This window comes from Halictus rubicundus, chromosome 5, assembly GCF_050948215.1.
Source record: "Halictus rubicundus isolate RS-2024b chromosome 5, iyHalRubi1_principal, whole genome shotgun sequence".
Lineage (NCBI taxonomy): Eukaryota > Metazoa > Arthropoda > Insecta > Hymenoptera > Halictidae > Halictus > Halictus rubicundus.
The window spans coordinates 19,374,177-19,399,243 of record NC_135153.1 but is presented as its reverse complement, the minus strand read 5'-3'; the positions used below and the strand labels follow the sequence as shown (position 1 = coordinate 19,399,243).

Below are 25,067 nucleotides of genomic sequence, written 5' to 3'. Positions count from 1 at the left end.
TCGCGAGGCAGACGAACTTCAGAGTCTGCTAATGAAGGCGGGAAGACACGAGACTTCGCAAAACAGCAAAGAAGAAGATCGATTCGTCGAGAATCGGAACGACAATTCGAGGAACGTCGCCGGCGTTTGACCTGTGCTCGAACCGCAACCTCTCCCCCCCCCCCCCCCCGGCGGTCCTAATCGTTAAATCAGTCGTTCCCAAGCGAATCGTCAAGAAGAAAGCCCGAGCAGGCATTTGCATCCGAATGGCTCGCATCGCAAAAGCCTCGTTATAAGTTTTCAATGAGCAGGAGAGTCGGGAAAGCGACGCGATCCGATCGATAGGATTCCTCCGCGGGTCTCTGTGTCTTCTCTCCTCAAACCCTGGGCAACGAACAGACGGCTAAAGGACGCTAAAGGACGCTAAAGGACACTCTGCTGTTCCACCGAGAAATTTCGCTAATGCTACGCAAGACCACGTATCGATTCGACCATCCTAGCGATGTAGATCGGTTGCAAAAGATCTACTCGGAACGCATTTACACTGAATTCTCTATAAGGGGTACCCATAAGTAATCAATTATTTGCAAAGAATTTGTTTTGCCTTCAGTTCTGCACCGATCGTTGAACAGGAAACACGTATTCTTTTACAGTTTTCGGTAAAACAGCCTGTGTTCAAACTATTTTAACAAGTATAATTTTATTTTTACAACCCTGCGATAAAATGGCGGCGTCCGTACCTTCCGAGGATCATATTCGTCGTAACAACAAAGAAAATTTGCGAAGGTCAACAAGTGTCAACGTTGGTTCAGAAGGTTTGTTGGTTCAATTTGATAGTGACAGCCTAAAATCTCTAGTGGAAGCTGATCCAAAATTAACCATTTGCACTCGGCGCTATTTTCATTCTAAAACTAAATTTTTCTTCCGTCTTGGAATATTTTTCATTTTATTCATACGAAACTAATCCGATTACCACATATAATAATTAAATGTTTAGTAATCTATTGAATAGAAATTTTGTAATGTAACAGATATTTTGTAATATTTTTTGTAACTTCTTTGAAATAATGCCACAACAATTTCTAGTGGTGCATCAGAGTCACCACTCGAGTGCAAAGGGTTAAGTATACAAGAATTGTCGAGAAGCCTTCGGTCCACGTGGTCAACTATACAAAGAGGCACCTGCACACAAAATGGGAAATGCATTGGAATTGAAAATTTGCAGGAAAGATGGCAAACTGTCCTTGACAATGACGGAGGTTACATTGAACTTGAATTTACTACTAAGTTTGTTTTAGATTTCAGAATGGTTGATCATCACGCATGGGTCCCGCTATATTTGGTGGATCGTAATCAAACTGGCAAACGCCAGCTTCGGATAGCGGGGTGTCAATAGTTGAGCCGATAGGCTGTCCAGCGAAACGGTCGAGCGAGTAACGACTCGAATTGCATTTTTTTTAGCTCGGTTGTGCGCCCGATCGGCGGAAAATGGTGTTGCGGATGGTCGCCGCTAATTGGAAAGAGATCGCCGATGTTAACGAAACGAGCCGACCGATGTCAACTAGACCGGGAGAATTTAACAATGCGCGTGAGGTCGCGCGACCGGTGGTCCGTGGAAAACCGAAGGGAGACCCCGGATGGAAGAGAAACGACCGTTTTCGGTCGTTGGCGCGTGTCCCGCTTGAATGGCGCACGCCGACGAGCGCATAGAAAATACCCTGCAATAACGCTGCCGGCAGTCGTTCTCGTATAACGTAGCCATTTCTTAGAGGAACGTCGTGAATTCGAAACGAGGCATCGGAGTAGACGAGACGGATGCGGGCCGTGCGCCGCCATCGTGTCGGCTCGAGTCGAATTGAATCGCGCTGCTAACAATCGCGTAATGCGCTCGTCGGGACTTGGCCGTTCGCGAAACACGAAGACACGGCGGCGGTGTTGTGCACGTGGCGATAAGTAATTGAATTTCCTCGAATAAATAGGGGCGGTTCCCCGTGAATCGTGAACGTAAGTTCGATCTCTCGTTCGCGGGACAGAGCGGGAGCAAAAGAGATACGGCCCGGAAGCTTTCAAAGAAAAATAAGGATAATATTGACGAGAAAGAGAGAACCCGCTTGGCTGACGGAGAGCGCCTACGAAACTACGGAAAATCGATCGGAAGACGGAGATCGATTCTTGTGTCTCCCCGTTGAATCAATGCATCTCCCCCTCTCCCCCTCCCCCCTCTCTCTCTATACCTTTTCGTCTGGCTCCGTCCGGCGTGTTTAATAATGCCTTTCAACCCTTTGCGACACAAAGAATCCTCCCCGCCGTTCGTCTTCGTTGATCGAGAACAAGCGACCCGTTGTTGATTGAATACTTGACATCGATCGAGGAAAGAGCGCCCTTTCACATCGTAGACTTTGTTCGCGGGGCAAAGACAGCTCGAAAAAGGCCTGCATTCAAAATCGTGTTCATAAATACGTGTACTTTCGCGAGAGGGGAGCTCTCTTCAGGGTCCGATCTCTTGCGATACCTGGCCTTGTTTGCCTGGCACCTTGTACCGTTAACGCTAGAGGTTCACGGAACCCGTCAAAATCTAATATTTCTAATTTAAAATTATTAAGAGTCCAAGGATACATCCATGTGGAAAATATTCAACAAATTTCTTTCTTTCGGTACATACATACTAACACGGCTCTCCTGGACGATACACGACGCTGGACGAATTCACTGTACCATCGGGAGAAGGAATTGCACCGTTGACCGTATACAAAAATCAAAAAATCTGTTACGGAGGTGAATAAAATATTACCAACCGATAAACAAGGTAGTAACTATGCCATCCAAGTGAAAAAAAAATCGAACGTGGGGGGGGGGGGACAAAGGGCAGACAATAGGAGAACGAAGGAGACCAGGATGGAGGAAGGAGAGGGTGGCGGTTCGAAGAGTTCGGTTGACCGACGAGCGGAAGTGGCCGCCGCGAGGAGAACAGATGGCGGTCGATCGGGCAGGAAGGGTATGCGGCCTTCCACGTGTGTCACCCGCTCGGTCGGGTCGGGTCGGGTCGGGCCGGGTCGGTAAACCGCATCCACGAGAAGAAAGTGGGACCCGCCGGAAGTCACGCTTGCGATGATTAACCGCACGATCATTTTCTACCGGAAGGAGAGGGACAGAGGGAAAAGAGAGGGCAGAGCGATCGGGCTAGCGCGCGTGGATCGGCCAACAATGGCGCGAGAACGCGGCAATTAGCGTTGACCGGGGGAATATGCGCCCGCTGCACTCGATGCGCTCGCCACAGGTGTCGGGGAAAACTCGGTGAGCGCGCACTTTTGTTCACGCAACGTGGCCCGCGGTAATTAGGCGAAAGCGAGTCGCCCATTTCGCTCGGCTATGATCCTTACCGATCATCGTCCCCTATTACGCGCGGAAGTACCTAATTTTTCCACGGCACCGGAGCCACGATACAGACAGATCCAAAAGCGTCTCGTTGCAACAGGAGGTCTTCCGACGTCGAAAGCGTCCGAAATACCCTTGAAGACCAGCAACGATCTCGTTTCAGCGTGGTCCACCTTGCAGAACCGACGCCGCGATCAAAGACAAGGCCTCGGCACGACGGGTCGTTTGCATTAATTGACGTTTTCGTCATTCGTCCACTCAAATACAAGCATTCATTCTCCCGCCGTAATTAATTTACCGAAAAACAAATGAAGCGATTGGGCAGCAGCTGGCTCGAAACCGGTCGAGAAAAGAAAACGCAAAAGACGAACGACGCACAGTGTGACGAATGGCCTTTTCACCTGGACAAAATTAACTTTCAAATAAAGAAAAACTAACTGCGCTAATATAATCTAAAATAACCGTGTATTAAAACCCTTGAATATTAAAACTTAACATTCTTTTGTTGTATGTTTACAGAGCGTGTAAACTTCACCTAGAAGACGAACACCTAACCTATAAATGAATGGGCACATTTCCATGCGCGCTAGAAATATGTTAAAATGTACTGAGGAGTGTTTAAATTTCCTGTATATGATGGATATAACATCACAAAACATGTATTTTCACCTTAGTAATTCCAAATTATCGATAACATACATCTATTTTTGTAAATTAAGTGTCAAAGACGGTACTTATTTTTCCACAGAAACGTCCATGTTACTACTATTCGTTAATGAATTAGTATATGCGCTACGTCGGTCCACGCGATGATTTTTACAAATAATAAAGTAGAGATTCCCTACTTTATTTTAATATCAAAATTGGCTTGCAGAACGTCGCGGAACTGTACTAATTTTTACAATTAAGTTACGTCGTTTTACGTACACGCTCGTGACGATCGTAGCTCGGGCCGGGCATTTCGAACACAACCGATGCCGATTACCGTCGCCAATTAGCAGTTTATTTAGTCTACTCGTTGAAACCTATGGATTGGTCTCATTCATTGTATATTGAAGGCAGCTTCTAGCCGAGGCGCAAAGTATTTCTCGTTCGACGACCGAGAAACTCAGGTGGACGGAGCAGGTGGCGACAGGTGCGCCGAGTCAAAGGGTTGCGAGACACGGCTGATCGGATTCCCCCGATACGAACAGTTCCTCCTCAATACCTCTCGCAGCAAATTCAAATTCACAGGATCGAGCGGTCTCTTCATTTTCTTGGAACGCAGGGCTGAGAATTCAGGCGAAATTCTTCGGCACGGAAAGAAGCAAGCTCGTGGCCAGTCTAATATCGCTAAAAGCTTTTTAATAAACAGTCTTTAAGCACATCGGTGCCGGCTGGCTGCTCGAGTAAGAACGTGGTAGGAGGGCAAGGAGGTTGAACCGTGGGGTAGCTGGACGTTTTCTCGTCGAGAATTCCACCCCCTTCGCGAGAGAGAGAGAGAAAGAGAGAGACTGAACGGGAGAGAGCGTCGGTCGGCCAGAACCGAGAAAAGCGAGAGGAGAAAGAGGGGAGGAAGAAGCGCGACGGGGGTGCGAGGAGTGGCGCGCGAATAACAGAGGGTGGGGGAGGGGGCGGAAGAAATGGAATTAAACGCGAGGGGTGGTTGCGGCGAAATAAATAGAAATTAGACAGAAATTAAGAGTTCTTGGACAGAGGGTGCGCGGACAGGGGGATGGCGAAGCTTCGGGGGCGAAACATTCGCGAGGATCGTGTCTGTCGGCGGCCGAATAGGGGATAGGGTTAAATGAGGAAGGCGCAGGACAAAGAGGGCGCTGGAGCGTGATGGAGAGAAGATTCCGGGAGAGGAATCCTCCCGGCACGAGACTAAAGGGAACGCGAGCGCGCTAGGGGATAAAAAAAGAAAAAGCCAAGTAACTAAGAGAACCGGGGGTGGGAGGGGAGGGGTGAAGTAACAAAGAGAGCCAAGGCAAGAAAATCACGGAGCGCGGAGAAGACGAGCGGAAGGACGAGAACCACCGGCCGAGGGAAACGCGCGGAGAGAGTTTACCTTCCGCGAAACACCGCCGTAGGGGGTCGAGAGGGGGTGCAGGGGGGGGGGGCACGGATGGATGGAACGTATGAAAATGTAGCCTGCGAAAGGGGTGGCGGTCGAGGCGGTCCGCGGGGAGAGGAGGGTCGGTCGGCTTGTGTTTATTTTACGAAGTAGCTAAGACATACGATATTGTCCCCGGCAAAGTGGTCCGGGGGTTCCTTTTTCGCGTCTCTACCGTTCCTGCCAACCCCCTCCTCCACCCCCTTCCCCTCCGCCGCTTCTTTTTAACTCGGCTACCACGGCCCCGACAGCTTTTCTGCGAAAAGCATAAATTGCCGGCGAGAATTATGGCGAAATGACACGCGAGATCTCGGTTCGCTTACCTCTCGCCTCGACACTCCGCTCCAACCCCCTCTCGAACAGGGGAAGGAAAGAGATGTCGGGGTTTCACGTGAGCGGTTTTTTAACTTTAACGTCGCCGCGACCTTACGTCATTAGGCAATTATCGCGGCAGAAACTGGGAGACGATCGCGGACACGATACCTCGTACCACGATAACTCGTTCGAGAAAATCGAGGAGGAGCCGCGTTTCAAGGAATCCTAATTCAGGGAAAAGGGTCTATTTTAGCCCTTCCGCTGAAATGACGGTTGATCACGCGGTCGCGTATTAGCGGCGCAGAGTGGGCGAAAATGCCACTTTGCCGCTCTAAAATAATAACCTCTGAAGCATTGGAGATGATTGAATGAGATTCACAAGAGGTAAAATGGTAATATTTATAGCTTCGAATTGCGACAAAAATCAATTTGAATTTACACGGTGTTCATTAACCCCTTGACTTGTACGCTCGAGTTAATTCGAGCGCGCTGAACAGGCCAAACTGTGCACACTCGAGACAATTCGAGCGGCGTTATGTTTTATGCTGCTATAATTTTTCACACTCGAATATAATCCAAAATTGAAAATAACAATGTGAAAGCAGAGAAAAAAATCGTTTTATTGATATTTATCATTTATCATGGGATTGTAAGCTAGAACACTTATTTATTCAAGAATAAAATATAGCCTTTTTCCATGGAACAAAAGCGCAGTATATCAAAAATTGATTTTTTCGGCCGGTTTAAAAAAAAAAAACTGTACGTTAAGGGGTTAATTACACAGGTTTTAAACTAATTATAGAATAAGTGGAATTAATATGCCTGTTCTTCTGTATTAACATTCCTGAAGTAAATCTGTAATTTCTGGTAGATTTGTTGCAAGTTGTCGCAAATGAATTTTGTTGCATTGTTTGGTCAACTAATCATAGTTTATCAGAGTATAGTCGATGCAAGGTTCTAGTAGGTTCCGGCCGAGATGTGCACGTTTATAGTTCGAATTCCGGCGAAAAACTTGTGCTCACTTGAGAAAACTACAATTTTCAAAATGTAATAACAATTACTTGTTTCAAAATCAGCTATTTCGAATAGTTTTCTTTTAAATTGCACTTGAATATTGGAAAAATCCAGCGAAAACAGTGAATTCTCGATTCATGTCAACAACACGGGTCTTGCCAGCGACATACATCGTGTAAGAGATACAATTCTTTGAACCACGCTGAACGTCCTACCCGACCCGTGTTATGTTTACGCTTCTCTGCCGGGGATAGTTCTGCGACTAGTATCGGGCAGGTGCTTGCGACATATATCGAGAAAAGCCTGTATTCTTTTGGTAACAAGTAACCAGTATAATGTAGAATAGCAAAAATAATGATTCATAATAGTTCTTCGTAACCAAAATTTAGACTAGCCCCAACAAACGTTTCCAAAGTACTGAAAACAGATTTAACACGGGACCCGTCAAGATGGCGGGTTCTAATATTTTTAATTCGCGATCATTGAGATTCTGAAGATCCATCTATTGTTTTTATTATACAGTGTTTTGCTCGATATATGTCATCCTCACGGCACTTTCCCGCGACATATATCGTGTAAGAGATACGATTCTTTGAACCAAGCTGAACGTCCTAACGCTTCTCGGCCGGGGATAGTTCTGCGACTAGTATCGGGCAGGTGCTCGCGACATATATCGAGAAAAGACTGTATTCTTCTGCTTACAAGTAACCAGTATAATGTAGAATAGCCAAAATAATGATTCATAACAGTTCTTCGTAACGAAAATTTAGACTAGCCCCAACAAACGTTTCCAAAGTACTGGGAGCACAGATTGCGATCGCGTTTCGACGAGGTCGGTAAAATAATTCTGTTTCAATTCTCGGCTCGAAATTAGCAGAGACACGCGCGCTGGACGTAACCGCTTTCCCTCGAAAGAGGAAACCGGATAACATCGACACGACGGTGCCCTAACCGCGAAGGATGCTCGTAAAAGGAGCAGTTTCGCTCGTTTTCTCGACACCTCGACCGGAAACGCAACTGGGAATCCGCGGTTGCCCCCGGCTTCTTCGGCTTCCATTTCCCGTTGGTTTGCGCGCCGAACATGCCACCTACTCGATCGTCGTCTCCGTGTCGAGGCGACGCGGGCGAGTCGCATGAATTACGCGAATTCGGGTTAATTCACGTGGTTAACCGGCTGATTTTTCGATCGAATTACCCACAATCATGCGCTGTTAAAGGCAAATTAGATGAATCTAATTTCCACGACGAAGAGACGCGCTGCCCCGAGAACCAGGAATGCAGCCTACATTCGCGTAATTGCAGACGGTGCAATTGTTACAGATACGCGCACTCGCGGCCGAGTATACGATGCCAATTTTTAGTACACGTTCGAGAACAAAAAGTTTATAATTATTTAATTAACACGTTCACGGACAGTAGAAATTTCAGTGAGCTGCAAAAATAGACGGGCAATTTTTCTTGAAACTAGTTGTACTATACGAGATCTGATTAGACATGAACGATAATAATAAGTTAACTGTCGTTAGTGATGACAGTTGGTCATTACTTTGAAATGTATATTAATTACAAAAACTTAAGGTTGAATAAAATTATTCTACTTTATTCAAGTATATTTTATTACATTCAAGTATAATCTGGTATATTCTAGTGTATTCTGGTATATTTTATTATATTCAAGTATAGTCTGGTATATTCTAGTGTATTCTGCTATATTCTTCTATATTCCATTATATTCTGGTATATCCTAGGCTATTCTGCTACATACTAGTATATAGTATATAGTATATTCAAGTATATTCCAGTATATTTTAGTATATTCTAGTGTATTCTATACAAATGTATTCTGTATGAATATCATTCAAAATTGGCTTTAACAGTTGAATGCTATGGCATTCATGTCACTTTGCATCAGGAAATGTATATTAATTACAAAATCTTAAGGTTGAATAAAATTATTCTAGTTTATTCAAGTATACTCTGGTATATTCTAGTGTATTCTGGTATACTTTATTATATTCAAGTATAGTCTGGTATATTCTAGTGTATTCTGCTATATTCTTCTATATTCCATTATATTCTGGTATATCCTAGGCTATTCTGCTACATACTAGTATATAGTATATAGTATATTCAAGTATATTCCAGTATATTTTAGTACATTCTAGTGTATTCTATACAAATGTATTCTGTATGAATATCATTCAAAATTGGCTTTAACAGTTGAATGCCATAGCATTCATGTCATTTTGCATCACTATGAAAATGAATGCCATGGCATTCACGTTCGCGAACGTGTTAAAATTTGTATAATTGTTTTTATATTAACGGTACAGTGAATTCTCGATGTACGTCAACAACCCGATCTTCCGTGGCCTCTCACGGGGTATCCGCGACGTTTATCGTCCAGGCCTTGGCGACATATATCGAGAAATCACGCTGTACTAGAATTCTGGAAACTTCTAGGCATTTATCTATTTTTGTTTTTCAATCGTATGAAAAATGGTGTTGCCCTAGTTTTATAATAAGCAGAGCTAGCAGCGAAATGCCATTGAAATAAAGAAAAGGGAAACGAGAAGCAGCGTGGAGGAAAAGTTAAATAGAGGTTAATGGAACTAGAGGACAAATTGATCGGTGCATCATCGCCGACTGGTCATTTCTTCCATTAGGAAATTGAACGGGTCGATCGGAGGACAGTCTTTTGTTTCTATTTCCGAACGTGTTTTCGCGAAAATCCTCGTGGAATAGAATACCGGAGGCATTGTGTGCCCACCGCCACGGAATACCGAGAAAGCCGAAACCATTCGGGTTAAAAGGAGCAACGGGACGGGCAAAGCATGGCCCGTCCAATTGCAACCTGTTTCGCGAAAACTTTTCCGACCCGGGGAGTCGCGTCCAACAATAACAAGGGAAACAAAAGGAAGGGCGAAAAGAAATCACTTAAGAACTCCTCTCTCTCTCTCTGTCTCTCTCTCTCTCTTGACCGGCGAACTTCCAACTACGTAACTTCGAAACCGAGACTAAAACTGTAGAAGAAAAAAACAACAAACTAAAGAGTTTAAAAAAAAAAACGAGTTCAAAGTTACAGAAGATTTACACGGGACTCGCGCGCTTCGTAAATCGTCCGCGAAAAGATTCGCGGAGGTTCACCCCCTTACGATTTCTCAACTATTCATATATTGTTTTCTTTTTTCTTTTTCTTTTTTCGTTCATAGTTTAGACGCAACCACGTTTCCGCCAGTGTGAGTAACGCGGAACTCGCGTGCCTTATCCACGAGCATAATCGAGCCGTTTCCATTCACCTTGAATTACGTCCACGCGAGCAACAAAAAGAAATGTTGCACAATCAACGGGTTAAACGACTTCGCGGACTCCGAGTCACGGAAAAGTCCAGCTCACGAAGTCGGTGAAAAACAACGGATCTCGACAAAGAGAAATACCCACAATTATTAGCAAAATGGGAGCGCAGAAACTACGACGCTGCCAGAAGAATAGCAAATCATGCTGCCGGTCACATAAACCTCGTCGAAATGAGAATTACCCTGCACGTGTTAGCAACTATTCTCAAGATTGCCAATCACTGTAGCATACTGTCGAAAAGATTTAACACGGGGCCTGTCAAAATGGCGGGTTCTAATATTTTTAATTCGCGATCATTGAGATTGTGAAAATCCATCCATTGTTTTTATTGTACAGTGTTTTGCTCGATATATGTCAACCTCGCGGCACTTTCCCGCGACATACATCGTCTAGGACACACTATTCTTTGAACCACGCTGAACGTCCTACCCGATCCGTGTTATGTTTACACTTCTCGGCCGGGGATAGTTCTGCGACTTGTATCGGGCATTATCGACATATCGGTCCATTAAGTTATCAATATCGTTTTGGTCACAAGTAACCAGTATAACGTAAATTAGCCAAAATAATGATTCATAATAGTTCTTCGTAACCAAAATTTGTTAACCAGACATATCAAATCCTGTGTATTGTTTTATCACAATTCTGATGTCCGCTCAAAATTATTGGGTTGTCCGGAAAGTTCGTGCCGTTTTAGATAGGTCTGAATATGTCAGAATGATTGAAAACAAATGTGTACATAGTCTGAAAAGGGTGATCTTTCAGGCATTTTTAGAAAAAAGTTTCATTAGGATACATTAATTTTTGTTAGTTTTATACGCTCTTATATGTGGAAGGAAACAGAGTGCATTATAGGCATTCACTTTTAACCAGACATTACACACCCTCAGATTTTCAGCTCTTCAGGTCAATAAAAAATTCCGATAACGACAAAAACTTCGACTCTTTGGTCGACATGAAAAATCATAATTAAAAGTTTCTCGCCGAGAAACGCAAGTCGCGTGAAAGATGGAGAAAGATTATGGAACAAAACGGCACTCATAATAATTCAATAAATGTACTTCCGGTACAACCCAATAAATTACTCAACAGATTTATTTATTTTGTTTCGGCTAAAAACTGGATCGGACACATTCCTCTTATTTTCATAAAATCAAGTACTCGCTTCCAATGCTCCGTAAACCTAGCGTTAACAATAAATAATGCTACAGAGTGTTCCAACAGGTTCGAAACGGTTGAATAATGAAAAACGAGGAAGAATTACGTACCAGCGGCAGCGAGAAATCCTGAAAAACACCGAAATCCGGGTACTGTCATCGTGCACGGAACAACAACGACGAAGAGAAGCGTAATCACGAGGATCGAGGATCGAGGCAACCCTGCGGAAGGTACGCGGCACACGGAGGACAACTCGAAGACCCTCTCGCGCGGACGACCGGCCGAGAACTGAAAAGGCAGAGGGTTCGAAGGACTGTCATGCGCCCCTGATTCCGTTTCAGCCGCGATTCAGACTCCACCCACTTTCATTCATCCACGAAGGGAATTACCCGCGGCTGCTTTTCATTATTCAGGTCTTAACGTGCAGCTTTGCATCGGTGGCTCGAGCCTGCCTCGTCCCTCCCTCGGGAAAAGGGAAAGTTGCGTGGCCCTGCGGTCCGTTGGAGAGAGGGAACGAGGGTTGGACACACGTTTCCGGCTGGTCTCGGAGTTTCCGAGAACGCCTCTCCTCTCTCTCCCTCTCTTCGGCTTGTAATTTCCGAAATTTTCGGACTCGACCGCAAAAGCCCGTCCCGGACACCGCAAATGCTAATACCATTTGCGTACGAGAGTGAATTTTCGGATCGGTTTCTTCGGAAAAACTACGTGTTGCTCACGGAAATGGTGGAGTTTTTCTCGAAAGAAAGTTTTGTCGGAAAGTGTCCGTGTTTCGAGAAAAAAAAAAAGAAAAGGAAGGAGGATGCTCGAAAGTCACCTGGCGGACGGTGTCCGCTTACAAAGGGAGAGAGCGGCGTTCCAGAAAGGTGTCCCCGAGCGCAGGGGAGAAAAAGGGACGGAAAATTGTAGATAAGGGGGAAACGCGTTTCCTAGGGCCTATAGGGCCACGGGGGGAGAGGGGAAATCGGAAGGAGAAGGTGCGGGCACGTGAAAAGCTCCTGTTGCCGCGTGTCACGACGTCCGGGGAGGAGGCAGGCAGCCTGCACCTGGCGTGGCAGCTGCTAGAAACCGTCCGTTACCTGGCTCGCTAGCACCTGTTCGGATTGCGTGCCGCGTGGACCCTCGAGAACTGCCCCATAGCAACACATGTTGCCGGAGAGAAAACTCGAAGGGCCGCTATTAAAGAGAGGCCGGTGGAAGCAAGCGTCCGTTTCACCTCCGCGCGGCCCAAAGGACGAAGGTACACCCGGGACGCCCTTCGCACGATCGCAACTGTGCCGGCAAGAATGCCCTGCCGGCCGGTTTTTCTTTCTTTTTTTTCGATATTTTGCCCCGCTCTTTCTCTTTTAGCTTCGCTGGATCGTACGCGGTACAAAGAAGCTTTGCACAGCCTGTATATCATTCCTCGGCATACTAATCGTTCGGAGGCATCTCCTATACTTGTACCGTGTATGAAACGAAACTTCCGTACGGTTCTAATCGAGAGAGATCGCACGCGGTCGCGTCGTTTCGTGTCCCTCGTCGTTTTCTTTTTTCTTTTTTTTCGCGGGCACGGTCGCTATCGGCCGCAGACAAAACACCGGCGCCACGTAATAAAGGCATCGCGTGTGCATAATCATCCGGTGTGCTTTCTTCGAATTAATTTCGAGCTTCCCGGGAAGAACGGTTTTAATTTTACGTGCGCGCCAACCACCCTCGCCGCGTACGCGACGCCCGGTCACGTGGCGGCACGAAAAGTTCATCGACGCCGACCTAATCGACAAGACTGACGCGTCGATTCGCGTGAACAACACGCGCTAACGCCGCAGCGTCTACTCGATTGTAGTCCAAAACGTGGGTCTGGCCAGGGACAATTATCGGGTAGAGGATACTATTCTTTGATCCACACAGCGAAATTCTAGAGGTCTCTTCAGGGTACACCCCGCGGGAAGAACGGTTTTAATTGTACTTTTAATTTTCGTGGGGGCACGAGAAGCTCATCGACGCCGACCTAATCGACAAGACTGACGTCAATCAATGACTGAAGCGATCGCGCAAAATTTGATACTTCCTGTGAACAACACTGCAACGTCTACTCGATAGTTGTCCAAAGCATGGGTCTGGCCAGGGACAATTATCGGGTAGAAGACACTATTCTTTGATCCACAGGAGCAAGGTTCTAAAGGTCTCTTCAGGGTACACCCCGCGGGAAGAACGGTTTTAATTTTACTTTTAATTTTCGTGGGGGCACGAGAAGCTCATCGACGCCGACCTAATCGACAAGACTGACGTCAATCAATGACTGAAGCGATCGCGCAAAATTTGATACTTCCTGTGAACAACACTGCAACGTCTACTCGATAGTTGTCCAAAGCATGGGTCTGGCCAGGGACAATTATCGGGAAGGGGATACTATTCTTTGATTCACACAGAGAAGTTCTAGAGACCTCTCACGAGGTATACTCCACAATACTGGGGATAGTTCTGGGACAATTACAGGCTAGATATTTGGGACACTTATCGAATAGAGACTGTACATAAAGTTGATCAGAAAACGAGAAGCAGGTGTCGTTCTTGATCTTCTAACCAGTTAAGCGCGTTTCAGGTGTACACATGTCAATCCAAAACTCTATTGCGGTGCGGTTAACGGTAATGAATAGTTAATTTATTATCGAATAAAAATTGAATTTTTTCTCATTTCGCTTTACTTTTTTCGTAAAATTTGTAATAACGGCAATTAGCCTGGGTTCGACGTGTATATTCGTCATTGCTTGATTTCAATTCCGCGCCGTGAGGGATTTTTAAAATTAACCCTCAGCACTCGAGTGGTGACTCTGAAGCATCACTAGAAATTGTTGTGGCATTATTTCAAAGAAATTACAAAAAACGTTACAAAATATTTGTCACATTACAAAATTTGTATCTAATAGATCACGAATCATTTAAATATTATACGTGGAAATCGTATCAGTGTCGTATAAATAAAATGAAAATATTCTAAGACGGAAGAAAACTTTGGTTTTAGCATGAAAATAGCGTCGAATGCAAAGGGTTAAATTCCGCAGTTAAATGTTTAAGAGAATGTGTCCCGGTGCATCAGTAATCTTGCGATGCCCGGTTTATTTACGTGGCTCTGGAATGATGTTTTCGAAAATTACATTTCCTTCCTGGAACCGTGCACGTTCCGGAATACGACGAACATACCCTACGAAGGGTCGTGTCCAGACCCCTCGCGAATCCTGTTTGTGCGTTTTTCGAGGCGTAGTTCGTAATATTCGAAACCCCTGCAAATTCTAGTACACGTACATGCCTATTTAGCGAGTGTATTACTACATTTGAATTGGAGCAGAGTCTCTGCACCCTTAAGCGTGCACGCACCCGAGGAACCGGCTGGCCGCGTGTTCCATCGGGAAAGTGTGTTTTCACACGCACCGGTACGCGTGTACACGCGATGCTCCCCCCTCGACAACGCCATCGCGGTTGCTTTGAAAATTCGTTTTTTTTTCCTTTCCTTTTCTTTTCTATTGCGATCGACAATTCCAAGCGAATTCAATGCAGCGTACAATTTAAATAAAGGTGAGTTCGTCCAGACCCGCATCGGCTGCGAGTAGAACCATCATTTTTAGCGTACTTTTTGTCGTGATCAAACGCCGCAAAAGTGACGGATCAAAGAATGTTAAAAATTTCTTGGTCAAATTTTTTTTTCGTATTCTTTCATGTTCAATTTTCAAGCATAGATCGACCGTCTTTGAGATTGTTGCGTGGGCGAAAGAGTACAAGGGGTTGATCGAAGGACATACAGTGTTTACTCTGTATATGTCGCAAATGCCTAGCCGATAAATGTCCCGGAACTGTCCTCGCTTCTCGGCCAAGAAGATCGAGAGACCTCGGTCGTCGAGAGCATGAGGAGTGTAAGGTCGCGTGGATCAAATAGTAGTATCTCCTGGCCGATATATGTCCCAATTGCCTGGCCGCTAAAAGTCCCAGAACTATACCCACTGTCGCGGGCTATAAGGAGTTACGGGAGTGTAAGGCCGCCTATATATGTCCCGATACATATGTCTACTGGCCGATATATGTCCCGATACATATGTCTCCTGGCCGATATATGTCCCAAATTCCTAACAGGTAAGAGTCTCACAACTGTCCCCACTGTCGCGGGGTATAAGGAGTTACGGGAGTGTAAGGCCGCCGATATATGTCTCCTGGCCGATATATGTCCCGATACACATGTCTCCTGGCCGATATATGTCCCGATACATATGTCTCCTGGCCGATTGTATGTCCCAAATTCCTAACAGGTAAGAGTCTCACAACTGTCCCCACTGTCGCGTGGTATAAGGAGTTACGGGAGTGTAAGGCCGCCGATATATGTCTCCTGGCCGATATATGTCCCAAATTCCTAACCGATAAGAGTCCCAGAACTATCCCCACTGCCGCGGGGTATAAGGAGTTACGGGAGTGTAAGGTCGCGTGGATCGAGGAATATTATCTCCTGGCCGATATATGTCCGTGGCTGGACCCGTGTTTCCGACATATATCGAGTGAATACTCTGTTTCACCTTATTATCGAGAATCGCATCGACGCGAAACAACCAATTCCCGTCGTGTTTCGCGTATCAAGAAAATCAGCGGGATAAGAGGCGATACGCGGCGCGGCGGCGCAAACAACCAGGTTTATTACTTCGAGTGGAGGCCGGAGGTGTATATCCCGCAGCGGGGATCCCGGAAGGTATCACAATAAACGAGACGTAGCGTCTCTCGAGCCGAAATACTCGAAATATTGCACGCGTTAAGGGCGCTCGAGAGAACGCCGAAATAGCGTTGGTTATTGTTGACAGAACGCCGGGGAGAGGAGAGAACGAACACGAGAGAGAGAGAGAGAGAGAGAGAGAGAGAGAGAGAGAGGGAGAGTGAGAGGGAGAGAGAGAGGGACCGATCAGCGACAGTGTCGAGCACGAGAGAGAGAGGGTGGACGCGGAGAGAGACGCCGGAAAACGGATCGGGGAACCGCGAGACCATTAAAGTTGGGATTAAGTTCACAGCCGAGCTGACACGTCGTTTGCCAGACCCCGGCGCCGCGCGTCGCCCTCAAAACGCGCGAACACGCTCATCGAATTTCCTTTGTTCGGGACACATTCCGCGAACTTGCCGGAACCGCGACCTTAATCGAGGAAAAAGAATAAAAGATCGGGGCCAATCGCGGAACCGTCCCACAATAGTGTTTACACGATTCGTGTCCAAAAAACGGGTCTAGTTACTGACAAGTATCGTGCAGGAGATACTGTTCTTTGATTACACTCTCGAGCTTCTTGGCCCCTCAAGTGGTACACACCACGCCAGTGGGAATAGTCCTAGGACTTTTATCGGTTAGGCATTCGGGACATATATCGGCCAGGAGATATTACTCTTTGATCCACGCGACATTAAACTCCTCGGAGAATCGAGGTCTCTCGAGTTTCTTGGCCCCTCACAAGGTATACCCCACGGCAATGGGGATAGTTCTGGGACTTTTATCGGCTAGGCATTCGGGACACATATCGGCCAGGAGATACTATTCTTTGATTACACTCCCTTACACTCTCGAGCTACTTGGCACCTCGCGAGGTATACCCACGGCAGTGGGGATAATCCTAGGACTTATATCGACTAGGCTTTTGTGACATATATAGAGTAAACACTGTATTCAGTTATCGGTAATTGCGGAGATCCGAAACACGCTCCGGGACGAGTGAATTGTCTCGTCGTGGCGCTCAGTGTTTCAACAAAACCCCATTTTTGTACAAGACATAATAGATAGAAACCTTGATAGAAACTTTTCACTGGTAGGACGAAGTATCCAATTATAGTTAATATCTGTTTATTCGTGTTCGAACGCGCTGCGCGGCGGCGCAACATCGCGAGACAAGAGACTCGGAGACGGGATAAATACCCTCGGGATACAAATATCGTATCGAGGAATGGATCGGAAGGGTTGGGAACGATAACCGCCCCTTCAAAACCGTTCGGAGAGCATGGCGAAGGCAGAGAGGGATGAAATCTTCGTGTTACACGGGAAAAAAGGAATCAATAAAGTCACCCCCTCCCAACTGCGAGTCGAAATAAAACGAGCGGCGACGTCGCCGAGTGGCGGTGCCACGTCTTCGTCCCTCCGTTGGCGGAGGGAGGAGAGAGGACGAAGAGAGAGAGAGAGAGAGAGAGAAAGGGGTCGTTGGCGCGCCGGCATCGTTTGCAGCGGCCGCTTTCATTATCGCCGGCGCACGGTTTTCTCCGGTTTTTCGCCCCGATACAGACCCTACCCTCTCGACGCGTGGCGTTCCCTTCCCGCGCGACTGGAACAGGCTGAATCGTCGTTCACTCCGGTCCGAATATGTCTCGCCCCGTCTCATTACTTCGCGAAGTCGCGAACTCATTTTCGCGCGCCTGTACCGCGTCGTCCTCGCGAGCCAGGACTCGAGACAGTCTCGGTTCTAAGTTGCGGTGACCTCAAGCTGTCCTCCGTACGCCAATCCCTTCGGGACTTCAAGGGCACCTTATCCGAGCAAAACTTATCCAAGCAAATTTTCGCGACACTAAAACTATGATAAATACCAAAGAAACAGACCAGTGTCCTTGGCAGGCAAGTCAAGAACAATTGTACAGTACACGATACATGTGCGAAACAGTGGGGGTAGCTCTGGGGATTTAATCGCTTGGACATTTGGGACATATATCGGCCAGGAGATATTACTCCTTGATCCACGCGACCGCACACTCCTAGGCGACCGAGGCAAGTCAAGCTTCTTGGCATCTGATAGTTCTGGGACTTTTACCGGCTAGGCGTTTGGGACATATATCGGCCAGGAGATACTATTCCTTGATCCACGCGACCTTCCACTCCTAGGCGACCGAGGCCACTCTTTGGGGCCTTACGCAGTATGCCCCGGGTGTAGTGGGGATAATTCCGCGACGTTTATCATCGAGGCCTTGGCGACATGTACTGAGAAACCACTGTATCTGGATATGCTCAGTCCACTGATACCACCGAAACTGGTGGAATCGCTTCTCAAAAATTCATCAATGTGTACAAAAATCCGTATCAAAGTTACACAGATTTTTTGGGCCTGCAAGTACAGAGAATTCTCATTACGAGTCAGTGCCAACCTCACAATTTGGAGTCAGTGGAACTACCCACACCACCGCGGTGATGGGCCGAAGAGTCGTCTCTCGAGCTACGTGCAACATTGTATCGTATAGAAAGACATTTTCTCAGTCTTCATGTCACTATCGCTTAGTAGTCATAGGCTTGTGACTTATAGACGGATGTGACTCTTAGGATTCCAGCGTGCCCTGTGTATTTCAAACGCGACGCTCGGCGACAACCTCAGATTTCGTCTAAGAGTCAGTCACCAGAACGGCGCAACTGACTAGTAACGAGAACTCACTGTATAGAGAAATAAACTGTATCCTTTATTCATACTAACAGTTAGCTACCTTGTGCCCCGGAGGTTCTACAGTCCTACTATCACCACAGCAACCCCTGAATTAATTACTGATCGAGGTCCCACGGTAATAATTTTTTGACCGGTATTAGTGTCGCCACTCAACTCGAGTTTCGGTGACTTATTTTCGCCGAAAAGACACTATTGTCCGGAGATCTGTTCCGTCGGTCTGAACCCTTCGTTTCCGGCGTCGGCGGAGGTGCGCCGCGATCCAAGAGACGCGCGAGTGTGTCAAGATCGAGGGACGAAGAGACAAGAGGGTGGGGGGTGAGGGGGTGGGTAGCCGACAAAGCATGGAAAGTCACCGAGGCTCGAGAGGCTCGCTGCGACTCGGTCCCCGGGACAAAAGGTCTGCATCGTTCGGTTTCGCCTCTTCTGAACGCGAAAACGTAACGAGCCACTTGGCCACGTTGCATATTCCGCCGTGACCCGCCGCGCCGTTACATAAAATCTCCGCCTGCTCTCGTCCCCCGACGACAGATCGCTAATTAAAAGCGACTCGATTGTCATTTTCGGTTGCTTCGCTCGTTGGCCCCGTTCGGCGCACGAACGCAGTTTAACCTATTTCCTCGATCCCGGCGAGTTCGATTAGGTTGTTCCGATATGCAACCCGTACACGACTCTACCAGGCACTTTCGTTGATGTCCACACATAGGAAAGTCAATATTCAAGCGTCGTCGAGCAGGCGAAGAACGTTCTATTCTAAAAATACCGGGACGATGAATTAACCCAATAATTGCTAAATTTTAGAATATAAAAATGAAACTAAACTGTCAAGCGTACCAAGTATATTTCTGGCGCCGAGTGGTGTACGTAAAATTCCAAAATCCCCTAATGGGGATCGTGGCAGCTAATGGGTTAATAGGAATATAATTTTTTATTTTTATCTTATGACTTTATTGTTCCCCCCGGGTTACAATTTTTGCAACGTCCGCTCCTTTTTCCGCCATTCCTCCTCACGCTACTCTCACCAAAATTTTCTCTTCAAGCCTTAACCCATTTGCATCATGAGGAAATATGAAAAAAAAGACCTTTATCAGCAAACTTTTTTTATTACATTTAACCAGTTAACCCATTAATTGCCAAATTTTAGAATGTAAGAGTGAAACTGAACTGTCAAGCGTACCAAATATATTTCTGGCGCCGAGTGGTGTACGTAAAATTCCAAAATCCCCTAATGGGGATCGCGGCAGCTAACGGGTTAAGAGATCCCCAAAAATTCCAGTTTCCTTCCACGAGCCTAACAATCGCGATATGGCTTTCCCATCTGACCGGAAGGCGTCCAGTTTTCGACGAGCTGTCGCGCAAATTAGAATTTCCCTCATTCCGATTAATTTCTCGCCTCGCGTCGGGCTAATCCGATTCTGGATCCCGATCGAACGCACCGTGCCGAGATGGCCTCGCGAGAGAAGCGGACAGCATAATTTCCTCGTTGTCCTCGGCAACGGTAAATTCCAGATTTATCAGCGAATCGCCGTGCGCCGCGACCATCTTAATACCCGGCGATCACGAGTTTAACCCAGTTGCGCGAGTTAAGCGTGATCGACGAGGCTACACGCGGCGCGTAACACCGCCGAAAAGAATCCGCGAGCGTAAATCGCTAGCGTAAATCGGTGGCCTTGGCGCGCAGCTCGGCGCGTCGAACGCGACAATCGCGAGGAGTTACGCGAACAATAATGACTCACCTCGCGGAGCTCCTTGATCTTTAGCCCTCCTTTGCCGATGATGCATCCAGCCTGGCTCTGATGCACCAGCATGCGCACGTCGATCTCGTCGCTGCCATGGCGTGATCCGTTCTGGAAATTATTTTCGAACTATTAGCGCATCGCTCTTCGACGTTCTCCATTTTGCTATTTCTGGTAGTCTCCCCGCTCGTGGCCTCGGGAAACAGCCGAGTGCTTCGCAAAGACCGTGTACAGAGGACAAGAGCCCGGTTCCCCGGTGGTTAATGGAGACCATAAGCCGGCCACGCTTTATGAAACACTCGCTCTGCTTTTAGGCGAACCAACGAGCCTCTTTGATTAGCACGTCCACCGGCGAGATTGCACTCGGGACTTTTTCATACTCTTTTGCTGATACAGCCGGTGTGGTTTCGATCGCGACGAATTTTTAAGAAACTGTAGATTCTCGATTGATTCGGTGCAGTTGAGAGCCAAGACTCCGTGGGTAAGGTAGAGTGACCAGGTTACCGACGAAAATAAGTTTTACGTGAGAGCAGTTTTCGTCCTTGTATGAGATTATTTTTAAAGTCACGTGAATTGGCTCTTAACCTTTAGAAAGGTTTCAAGGTAGATTGCGATTTTTCGGACGTAATTCGAAGGTTAATATTTTTGATTTAAAAAAAGGGAACGAAGGTAGGTGAGGAGTAAAACGGAATCCACACTATTTGAATCAGCAGAACTTTTTGAAAATTAGATCAAATGACTTGAGTGTTTGTGAGAAGTTAGAAGGGTCAGTTTATTAGACGAGGTGTAAAAAGGTACAAAAGTTTTAATTGGTCGGAATCGCGAAAGAAACAATAAAAGTTCTTTTTTACACCTCTTTCTCCGAGCCAGTATCAAACATTTTAAAAGTGTGTTTCATTCACTCGGATGGATTATATCCATGCTGAAAATTTCACCGACACTGGTTAATTCGTTTACGAGTTATAAAATTGCCATTTTTTACGATGTTCGATTTATAATCGTACTTTTAATCGTTTATAGCTCGTAAACGAATCTTATCCAAAGTTTGTGAAATTTTCAGCATGGATATAGTCGATTCGAGTGAATAAAGCACATGTTTTAAATTTTCGATACAGCTTCAAACAAAAAAGTTGGAAAAATCAATTTTTACTATTTCTTTCGCGATTCCGACTAATTCAATTTTTTAACTAATCCTTCTAACTTCTCACTAACATTCAAGTCATTGGATCTAATTCGTTTCAAATAGTGCAGACTCAGTTTTGCTCTCCAGTGTATCTCGTCGGAAGAAACTCTTCCTACATTCACATTGTACAATTAGGTACACTTTAACTTTTTATATCTTTAAGGACATCGAGTATCTACAATTATTAATTCCGTTCGTAAAAACTCGTCGAAATCGAAGTCGGAAACCCCTTCGTTACGGGGACCGAAAGTATAGAACCAGTAACGATAGAGAATTACACTATTTTCTGATAAGTTTATAAAAATCGTGATTCAAGTACAATCTCGATAAATCAATTTTGATCGAAGCGTTCAAAGAAACAATGCGAGACCTGGTTTCATACTTGTTTAAAAAAAAAGTACAGATTTCTGGATATATATATTGTTTACGACGTTTAGACCAGAAGACCACGGGGAAGCAACATGGAACTACACGAATCATGGACCTTTCACTTCCTAGCTCGGAGAGGCTCGACTCTGAACCATAATCGGCACGCTGTCACGCGCTGCTCGACTGTAGCACAGAAACGCGAGGCGTTCGTGTTGTCCAAGTGACAACGAAAGAGAGAGAGAGAGAGAGTGAGAGTAAGAGAGAGAGAGAAAGAGAGGAGAGTCTTTAAAGAGTCCAGCGAAGCGAGAAACATGTGAAAAGTCTCACGATTTAGTCATTTCTTTTCCCGTGTGATCCTCTTCTGGTGGCAACACTCACCTCCTCGAGATTAGGTACGACCTCGTTCAACACCTGAAGAACGGTGGTCAGATCCGAGCTGATGGTAAGCACCCTAGAATCAGAAAGACTCCAACAATTACTCAGGTCCTCGACGAGCCTGCGATTACGTGCTACAGGGCTTTCGCCTCTTTCTTTCTTTCTTTCTAGCAAATCTCCGACGGGGTCCTCTTCTTCGCGAAGAATTAACCCGCGAAATCCGGTTTACCTGACTGGCGCGAGTTTCGCCTGCTGCCCCCATCAATCTTAATCGAATCGAATCGTTTTATCACCGGAGCTCGATCGTTTCGAATGTTTAATTCTTTTCATTTCGAAGTTTTCTTCGCTTTCGCGTACGATCAGGCCGCTTCTCGCCTCCCGGAAGCTCTCCGGCTCGGCTGTGCCGAGGACAGAGGTGCACGACGGGAATTATTGCCCCCTAGAACCACGGGAAAACTTCCCGGGGTGCCTCCGAAGATAAACACGAAACTTTCGGAACCGACGCCGGGCCACGAATCAACTCGGAGGTGGTCCTCCTACGTCTGCTGCTCTCTCCTTTCTTTTTCGGAACAACCGCGTTCAGTTTTTCGAGGTAACCGAAATAAATAATAAAACCGAAATAATAAAATTATTAAGTATTCCCGATTCCGTGGCGAATAAAAACTGCAACGCCGGGAGAAAATGCACACAACTTTTCTAAAAAAAAAAAAACAGCAGAAAATACGACTGCCGTGAAAAGTAACTGCTCACGATATATGTCGATATATTCTCGATATATGTCGTCAACAGGGTCTTGTATCCTGCAGGAGACACGCCCGAGCCGCGTTATGTTCGCCGAGGTCTCACGACCTTCGGGGCCCCTCGCTGAGAGTACCCCGCGCTGGTCGGGATAACTCTGCGACGTTTATCGTCCAGGCCTTGGCGACATATATAGAGAAATCAGTGTATTTCAAGATTGACTTTCAATTTTATTATTCACACTTTGATTGACTCGATTATTTATAATGGAACAATGTATGGAAATATTGAACATTGCTGAAATATCGAAGCCCCCATTGAAGGATCACAGTTTTCTAATTATCCGCTCTTCGCGTTAATTGACGTCGCAGTGACTGCTACCGGCAGGCAACCGTTGACCGGGAAAACAATGCGTGCGTCGAAGGAGTCGATTTCATTGAAATTGATAAATTTCGGCGTTGCAGTCTATTCACCGGCAAAGAAACGAACCTTGAAGAAGTACAGAGCTGAGCAAAAGTCTTGCGCCACAAACTGCGTTTCACACTTGAATAAATGCATGCAGCATTTAGAATATTATATATATAACATATATTAGAAAAATATAACAGTGGTAAAAGTGACAATTAGACTTCGGACTTTATGACAAAAATGAATAGGATCAACAGCATTTAACAGTATCAGTATATTACCATCGACCAAGTAGAATGATTAAAACAGGAAATAAATTTTTACCAGCTTCCTGCGTCTTGTAATCGAAAATGTAATTGAAAATTTTTATTTTGCACACAGATCCACCGTCCAGTGATAATAAATGAACGCACTATTCGTGAAGCACAACTATAGTAACGGTAATGAACCGTAGTAACACAGTTGAGAAATTTGCAATTAGTTGATAGAAAATTGGTGCTTCCTTCGGGGAATAAATTTTGAAAAGAATTTTGCAAAGACGTAAATTTCTAGCGCAGCACGGGCCTTTGCGCAGCCCTGTCGTCGACAAGAATAGGTGAGAAGCAGCCGAAAGTATGCGAAGAGTGGCAGGCACCGTGTTTCGCAGGTAATTGCCGGTTCGAAGCAGAGGACAATCGAGAACCGTAGGAGACTGTGTATATTCGTCGATCGCGATTCAATTAATCACGATGACGTCTGTGGTTCGAGAGTGCTCGAACGGAATAGGATCAAAACCCCCCCCACTTCCGCTCGGTTTCCAATAAAATCCCGAGAGCAACTTCGAACATCGTCGAAGGTTCACGGGCACCGTGAGGAGGGGGGGATCCTCCGTTAAAAAATCGAGCACTCTTTTCATCCCTGTTATTATAACGCTCAGTTCCTCGAATTTCCTTCGTCGAGATCGAGATCACTTTTGAAATCCGATCTCTCTCTCGCGAGAGAGCCTAGCCGGGCTCTTTCGGTTACGGTGTTGCTTGTTATTCATTAACGTTAACCCTCAATTGACAGGGTGGTCGGGGGGGGGGGGGGGGGGAACGGTCGAATCATCGAAACCTCCCCCTTCAAAACGACAATTGATTCCACCCTGTCCACCCTCCTGCAACCGTGTGCAGCGGCGTTCTCATATCCGAACCAGGCACACGGAAAAAAAACCTGCCAGGAACAATAGGTCGACTTTACCGTCTTACGTTTCGCTAATTCATTGTTCCTTCTAGTGGTCTCTGGGTTAGGAAGGACAGTCACGTGGTTGGTTAGACAAAACTGCGGATCGTGGCCAATCACAGGACACCTAAACTCACCCCTACCAATTGAGGGTCAACCCTAACAGTACTACAGAAGAAGCTCGTCGATCCTCGAAACTTCGAGAGGCACGTACTCCTAGAAATTCGGAAATGATTATTTAGAAAATCCTTTTCGCTATCTCCTCCGGAACACGCTCTCTCAGTTATGCTTTATGTTAGCCGTGAGAATTGATATAAGATCGATATTGTAACAAGTTTGGTCTGTTAAATTAAACTCGA

At 46.1% G+C, this 25,067-nt stretch overlaps 1 protein-coding gene across 3 annotated transcripts in view; it reads right to left on the bottom strand.

Moving 5' to 3' along the window:
• Window positions 1–25,067, bottom strand: part of Hnrnp-k (Heterogeneous nuclear ribonucleoprotein K) — a 346,733-nt gene that overhangs the window by 189,480 nt on the left and 132,186 nt on the right. For all 3 annotated transcript variants that reach the window (XR_013082338.1, XM_076788669.1, XM_076788668.1), the window contains exons 7-8: window positions 22,366–22,438; window positions 20,436–20,546 (exon numbers count right to left, since the gene is read on the bottom strand). Coding sequence is in view for 2 of the 3 variants with exons in the window: in XM_076788669.1 (XP_076644784.1) it covers window positions 20,436–20,546; window positions 22,366–22,438 (184 nt within the window). In the remaining variant the exon portion in view is untranslated. The remainder of the gene's footprint in view (window positions 1–20,435; window positions 20,547–22,365; window positions 22,439–25,067) is intronic.